Source organism: Porcisia hertigi, chromosome 33 (genome assembly GCF_017918235.1).
Source record: "Porcisia hertigi strain C119 chromosome 33, whole genome shotgun sequence".
Taxonomy (NCBI): Eukaryota; Euglenozoa; class Kinetoplastea; order Trypanosomatida; family Trypanosomatidae; genus Porcisia; species Porcisia hertigi.
Window position 1 is genome coordinate 1,432,134 of NC_090592.1, and position 7,735 is coordinate 1,439,868.

Below are 7,735 nucleotides of genomic sequence, written 5' to 3' on the forward strand. Positions count from 1 at the left end.
CCCTGAGCCGCGCCAACTCCTTGATAGACACAGCCCTCTCCCCTTCTCTTTTTTTTTGCTTTGGTAGTACATGTATGCCCGTGCGCACGCGTGTGTAGTTGTGGATGAATGTGACTTCCTTTTCTCCTCATTGAGTCTGTTGTTGTTGTTTGAGTGAAGTGCTGGGGGCTCCTAAGTGATTGAATTTTCTTGCTGTGGGTGTGAGAAGGGGGAGGGGTGATGTCAGCGAACCCGCACGCTCAGCTCTCTCTCTCTCTCTTCAATGCGTCACAGCCTTCGCTTTCAATTCATGTTCGGCGTGGCACGTTTGACAGTCGTGTCTCGCCTCCTCACTCTCGCGTCTTCACCCCCTTATCCTGTAAGCAGCTTTTTTTTCAGCAGATCGCCTCTTTTTTTTCCTCTGCGTGCGTGGGCCCTTGTGCTCGCGCTTGTGAAAGCAGCCTGTAGGCACGGGAGTAAACTCGGGTGAGAGAGAGCTGGGTATGCAGAATTGATTGAAGTGAGTCCCCGTGTTACCCACCCCCTTCCCCTCCCTCCCTCCCTCCCCTCTTTTCCTTCTCTCTCCTCTATCGTTTTCCCTTGCGCGGGCTCGTTTCGACTTCACCTGCATCTACGTGAAAGAACAAAGGGAGAGGGAAGTATTTTATGGGAACTAAAGCAAAGAAGTGATAATGCAAATACCGTGTTGGTGCACGATTATCTTAAAAACAAATCAATCAAAGCCGTCCTGTAAAAAAAGCTGCGCATCTTGACAAATATGCGGTGGCTCAAGCCTGGACTTATCCATCGCATCAGGATGCCCCGTTGTTGCGCCGCTATCCGGACTCCCACCAATTTGGCTCACTTTTTTTTTAATAACCTTGAAAAAAGTCAGTTCTGCGTAGAGCGTGTTCGCGTGCGTGCCCGAGGGCGTCGATGGATTTGCGGCTGTCTTCCGTTGTCACACTCGATCGAGAGTTGCGCTTTTTAAGGTGAGCGTGAAACGACAAAAAATCGTTGAGCTGATCTGGGAAAAGTCATCTTCGCATCCTCATCTCTTCGGATTACTCTCTCTCCCCCCTCCCCTCCACCCGCTGCACTCCGCTCACCATCGCCATCATGATCTTACACATAGTGGCAGAACAGAGGCGATTTAGCGTGTGTGTGTGTGTGTGTGTACGCGCGCCCTGTGATAGTCTAAGCACTGAGGTTCAAGTGAGCCTAGGAGGAGCAAGTCCCCTACAGACCCATAAACAGAGAGCGAGAAAGCACTGCTCGCAAAAGCACGTCATCATTTAGTGGCGGTGTCGCTGCAACTCCACACACTCTACGCTCTCCCACGCCCTCACCACCGCCACAAAGCTCGCTTTTCGCCTTCCTCGGAAGAGCCGTTTCTCCTTCATTTTTTTCTTCATACATCACTCCGCATCTTTTGAGAGATGCTGCGGACGCTATTCCTGTTAGGATGGCGCATCGGGCAGCCAACCATCCTTCGAGCCGCCCCGAAGACGAGCACTCAAGCAACGAAAGCGGCGGCGCGGGTGGCTTGTGAACAGCAGGAAAGAGCAGCGGAAAAGCAGTTTTTGAGGCTCATCTCCAAAGCACGAGTTCAACGACAGCGTCATGTTGCCAATGCCATAAGGCAAGCCGTAACTGCCAAGTCCAAAAAGGGGGCGGCTCAGAGGAATGTCACCGTCTACGCAAGCAATCAAAATATTGCGAAGGCAGAGCTCGCAGCAGTGGCCAGGGAAGTGGCAGAGCGTCACAACAAGGCACGAAAGATGGACGCAGCGTCTCCTTTGCCTCCCAAAACGGTGAGCACTCCCAAACGTCCGCTCGCGCAGCAGGAGCACAGAAACCGTGAGAAAAAACAAGCGGCACGGGAGGAGCGCTTCCTGGCCTCGCTGCAGCGGCGTGTAGAGAAACGTAAAGCGCGCATCGATGCGCTTCTTGCAAAAAGAGCCAAAATTGAAGAGGAAAAGGCAAGGGCACAAGCGAAAGCCCAGGCAAAAGTGGAGGCGGCTGCGAAGGCAGAAGAGAAATTCCAAGATACCATTCGTAAGCGCCAGGAAAAGCGGGCTGCGCGTGTGAAGGCAATCGTGGAGGGCCGTGCAAAGGGAACGGCTGAGGTCGACGCTGAGGCTGAGGCTGAGGCTGAGGATGCCACCGCGAGCGCAGAGAAGCTATTTGCTGAAGAGCTTCATCGCCTTGAGAAAGAGCGAGAGAAACGCGTCCAGGCAATCATTGCAGAGCATTTGGAGGCGGACTGCCTGCTGCCTCACCAAAAGGCAGCGGACACGTCAGCTGCAAAGCCGGTTGTAGCGGTGTCACAAAGTCGCAAATCAAAGAAGAAAGTGAAAATGGCTAACGTAGCACCACTGGAGGCCTCCGATCTTGCTCCTTTACCGGCAACTGCGCCGACAGCAGAAGTGGTGCCTGTGAAAACGGAGCCAGTCGAGGCACTTGCGGGGGAATCTACCACACGACAGACGTGGCGCCGAGTTGTGTCCTCGAAATCACAGCCACATCCAGACGAGAAAACCACTGAACTCACAGAAGCTGTTGAGGAGACGGTGGCAACACTCCCAGAAGCGCATGAGAAACAAACGGCAAGCGAGGTTCCACCTTCACCTTCAGAGCCACCTCAGACGACCACGGACAACGCCGCCGAACTCAAGAAGGCGCATGACGATGTCGTGGCGCAGTTGGAGAAGGCCAAGGAACGCAGCACAGCATCTCTCTCGAGCCGAGTCTCACCAGCACCGAAGACCTGGGCGGTGCATGAGAATCTAACAGGGCTTTTCCGCTTGTAGAAGGCAACATGTGGCTCTTCCCCTCCGTTGTGGTCTCATTTTGGTGCCATCGCTCAAGTGCAAAACGACGCGGATGGCTCGTGAATGTATTCAATTGTCTTGGTCGTTGAGATGAGAGGGAGCGTTTTTTTTTTCATTTTACGATCTGGCGTGAATAGTAACAAAGTCGAGAAAATGTGAACGTTCCCGCCCCCCCCCTCCCTCCCACTCAGCACGCAGTCTGCGTGTGTGTGTGTGTGTGTGTTGTGAGAGTGAGCTCCGTCCTCGCCACGCCGTGGGAAAACTCTTATCACTCCCTTTTTTTGCTTCCCCTATCCGGTCCCTTTGGCGAGAGTGATGAATGTACGATTTGCTTCATACAATGCAATAAATGGTGGTACGGGGGAGGGACGCGGTGGTGTTTTTTTTTCTGGTTTTTGTGTTGCTGATCCTACCACACGTCGCGCCCCTTTGCTGCTGCTGTGTGTGTGTGTGTGTGTGTGTGTGTGTGTGTGTGGTGGCTGGGGTCAGTGATGGCGTAGGAGGGTGCGTGTGTGGGGGGTTAGGCGAGACTATTAGAGAGGTGGTACTGTGCGCAGTCGCCTCGTCCATTCAGCCCCCCCCCCCTCCCTCATTTCTCCGTCGCCATGTGCGCTGTGTGGGTACATCCTATCTTTGGTGGTCTTCTTCTTGCCCGATCGCTCCGCACATACACTGCGGATTGCGACTTTCCACTTCATAGAAACCTGTATATCCATGTGCTTTGAAACGGGAGCACACAGTGAAAATGTCACCATTGTAGGGGAACAGTAGGTTCTATCATTTAGTATACGCGCTGTGCAGGCGCCTTGGTTACCGTTGCCCCACGTAGATGCACGCGCTGCTTTGTGTCTGTCGAGACACCCTGCCGCGGAGAGAGGGGTATCAACCCCCCCCCGTTTTTCGGGATGGTTCTGTCAGTGATGAGTGCGCGGAAATTTTGTTGTGTGCATGTGGGGCTGCACACCACGGCTCTTAATGTGAAATGCCCGATACTCTTTTTTTTTTCCTCGCCACCTCCCCCCTCCTTTCTCTGTCTTCTTCACTGCTGTGATGCACTGTGTCATGTTTGCGGCGCGCCTCATATCCTCTCCAGCGATGACACCGACGGGTTCCACAACCTCTTCTTTGCCGAGACTCTCGTATAATGACAATGAGCCTCACCGGTGCGCCGTGGTTCACCATCCCGGTAGCTATCGCCTCGACTGTGTTAGTGGTGACGGCGTTGGCGAATTTCAGAAACCGTCGCGCACTGCTGTACCGAGCTCAGTTCATAGCGCCACGTGACGCCGAATCCTTCATTAGCGCAGTGGCACAGCTCGCCGACACTGATGGCAGAGACATTTCCCCTTTAGCGGTGAACGCTGCAGCTGCGGTGATTGACTTGAACACGGCGCACCGGCGCATCGCTGTGTCTGAAGAGCGGCTGCTGAGAGTTAGCTCCAGCTTACTTTCCCTGTTCGATCGCTACGTTGTCGCGTGCCACTGTTCCACGCTGCCAGATGCAGTGAAGGTGGATATGTGGAATTGCCTTGGTGCAGTAGTGGAAGCCCACATAAAGGCCTACGTCAGAGCCAATGTCATGTCCGACAACATCGCCGATGCCTCGACAGTCCTCGCTGTGTCAGAGACGCTTTTCGGACGGCGCTACCACGTGACACGATTCTTGACTGTCCCGTTGTCCTCGTCGGGCCTGCTGTTGCGCACCCCCCCATGGCATCTTCTGGCTGCTGCGGTGCGCAAAAATCGCGATGAGAGAAGCGCTCTGCGCTCCATCTCTCTCTTCACAGGCCTTCTCCACCGGACATGCACTGGCCCAAAGAAGCTGCTTCTGGCTCTCCTGGCCATCGTCAACATCACAGACATTTCGCGGCTCATTCAAACTATGTCGCCTGCGACGGTACCATCGGCGCTTTCCTACACTGTAGAGGTCCTCAATGAAGCTGCCACGACCGACGCAGTGCACCCTTGCACGCTGAGGCGATTTGTGTGGCAGGTGGTGAGCTCTTCACCGGGACGCATGCTAGGGAGCGCCACCCTATGCGTCCTCGTTTCACACCTGCTCAGCTCCGCCAAAGAGGCTGCTTCCGATGCCATGCTGCACCGCCTTCACATGAATATCAAGACGGACACACTACTGGCGCTCACGCGCTTCGACTATATTGGGGACCCACACTGGCCCCTTCCGGGCCGTGTCTACAGTGCTCTCAGCGTGGTCACCAACTTTTCCTTCGCTGATATTGATCGAGTGCTGAATCTCGTAGTGGAGCGGGTGCAGCTGTGGCACACCGTGTGGCGCTTTCCTGTCGCATGCACGGTGGGATGGTTAACACGTCAGGTGCTTGACTGGCTGCAGTGGGGTTGGACACGCGCCTGCCTCATGACGTCGTTTGTGGCGTCATACGGAAAAAACACGAGTGGGTGTTGCAGATCCTCAGGTGAACGGGTCGGCAGGCCCGAGTATCACCGGTCAGGGTTCACATACCGCACGCATTACGGCCTCCAGGTCCTGTTGCTTGCTGCGGCAACCTCGCCTCAGAGATCATCCTCATCAACTGCTGTGGTGCTGTGGTTGGCTCAGCACACTCGCTGGCCACTCGTGCCACGCACCTGCCTCGAGGCGACGGAGCAGATTTTGGGAGTGGTTTCGGGTGCAGATGATTCTGCCAAGCTACTCCACGCTCAGTACGATGCCGTGCGTGAGCTGTGCACAATGTGTGTGGAAGAAGAGACGCACCCGTCGGGCTCGTTTTCCACCATGCTGGGATCGCGGCGTGCTTGTGGAGACTTCGAATTGGAATTACCGAGCTGGCAGTCAGCCTTGACGATGCTCACAGCAGGGGCGGACAGCGATGTCTTGGAAGATGTGGTAGACAAGGCGCTGTCAAGCAGCAACAGCGTCCCGATAATGGCGGCTGTCGCTGCAGCTGGGGTTCAGTCGCGGGCGCCGTCCGGCACAACGCCGCCGCGCTCTGGAGATGTTGTGGCAGGCGTCTATGAAGTGACCAGGGTGGTGGAGAGCGGCGGTTTGTTCGTCATGCCACCGGCGCGACCGTGGGCGCTGGTCTCCTCATTCCAGTTTGATGTGCAAACGGCTCAACAGCACTATCACGACCACGAGACGTACGCGCGTAGCATGGAGGTTCTCGTGCATGTTCACCAGACACATAAACCCACGCTTGATGGAAAGCGGTGGGAGCAATACGACACCCCCCCCTCTTTGCTACTCCCAAACAACAGCACCAGCGCTGCTTGGCGAGTGACGTTTGATCACGTCTCCTTCCGCTATCCCGGCACAGAACATGACGTATTACACGACATCAGTTTCGACGTTCCGCCTGGAAATCTTCTCGGCATTGTGGGCTACAGTGGGGCGGGGAAAACCACGCTGCTGCTTCTGCTCTCCCGCGTTTATGCACCGACACAAGGGCACATCCGCATCAATGGCTATCCAATCGAGTGCATCCCCCCTCGCGCGCTTCGCCGCCGACTGGGAAACTGCTGGCAAGGTGACAGGGACACCTGCTTTTTGGAGGGGATAAATATTGAGCAGAACGTGGCGTACGGTAACCTCGATGCGGCGTCTACCAGCTCTGTGACCACAGCCCTTTCGCTGGCTTGCATGGACGTGGCTGTTGCCGAGCGCGCCAACGGGTTGAAGGAGCCGCTGTGGTACAGCGAATGGAGTGGCGGTGAGGTGGCGCGAATCATGCTGGCGCGTGCGGCTATGGTGCCCCCAGACCACGCCGGCATGTACATATTCGATGAGTGCACCAACGGCCTTGATTCACTGACGGAAGAAAAGGTGTTCTCTAGGAACTTGTATCGACAGCGGAGCGTCACACGCGTTCTTGTGTCTCATCGCCTCGCCTCGCTCCGCCCGGCAGACGAGATTCTCGTTCTGGCGCATGGACGCGTCGTGGAGCGAGGCACTTGGACACAGCTTCTCCGCGGTGGCGACAGCTCACTTTTCTGCACGCTCCACCGTGCACAAGCCGTCTCCTGATGGCCAGTTACTGAGAAATCGAAACCCTTGGTTCCCGTTGATGTTGGTTTTTCTTGCAAGTGGGGGCGCGTTTGTGTGAATCTACCGCCCCCCCCCAATGCACGGCTATTATACACTTGACTGGGAATTTATAGCTAGACGAGACATCCAAAAGATCACAGGGAAGGGGGGGGGGGGTCCCTTTGCACTTTTGGGGGAACATGTTGTTTGCTTTTGCCCGCACTTTTTCTGTCGCTGTTCCGCACCTTTTTCCCTTCACGTCTTGCCGCAACACACTTGGCTTCTCTCACCGCTTCTCGCACGCGCGCGCACACGTGCACTCGCGCTCCTCCTCCCTTACATCTCACACGTTTTCCTCACTACTGTCGCTGCTGCTGTGTGTTCATCTGATTTGCAGTCCGCCCTTCCTTTTTCTGGACATATCTTACGTTCGACCTTATCGTATTTTGCCCATCCACCCACCCACCTACCCCCTCGCCACCACCATGAAGCCAGTCTTGAAAGCCGGCATGAACAAAGACGTTGACGTCATGGTGCCGTCAACGGAGCTTACCGTCAAGCAGATCCAGGATCAGATTCCGGCCAAGTACTTTGAGCGCTCGGCAATGCGAAGCATGTACTACGTTCTGCGAGACCTCTGCCAGCTGTTCGTGACATACTTGATCATGTATCGAGCGGTGATGCCGGCGCTCAACTGTCTTGAGTACCGTTTATACGATACCGCTGGCCCCAACTGGGGAATCTGGGCGCTTGTCAACACCGTGAAACTTGCTGTATGGAACGTGTTTTGGTTTGTGCAGGGTCTTAACATCACCGCGTTATGGGTACTAGCCCATGAGTGTGGTCACCAGGCCTTCAGCCCTTACCGTTCCCTGAACAACACAGTTGGTCTTGTCATCCACTCAGCCATTCTTGTCCC

The 7,735-nt window shown here is 55.4% G+C and overlaps 2 protein-coding genes across 2 annotated transcripts; both read left to right on the forward strand.

Annotated features, from left to right (window-relative positions):
- Nucleotides 1–1,418: 1,418 nt before the first annotated feature.
- On the forward strand, nt 1,419–2,792 carry JKF63_02357 (uncharacterized protein; the record flags this gene model as incomplete). The annotated part of the gene is made up of 1 exon (XM_067898385.1): nt 1,419–2,792. The coding sequence occupies one exon, from the start codon at nt 1,419–1,421 to the stop codon at nt 2,790–2,792; it is 1,374 nt and encodes a 457-aa protein (XP_067754542.1).
- Nucleotides 2,793–3,963: 1,171 nt separating this feature from the next.
- Nucleotides 3,964–6,816, forward strand: JKF63_02358 (uncharacterized protein; the record flags this gene model as incomplete). Its single annotated transcript, XM_067898386.1, has 1 exon — nt 3,964–6,816. The coding sequence occupies one exon, from the start codon at nt 3,964–3,966 to the stop codon at nt 6,814–6,816; it is 2,853 nt and encodes a 950-aa protein (XP_067754543.1).
- Nucleotides 6,817–7,735: the final 919 nt, after the last annotated feature.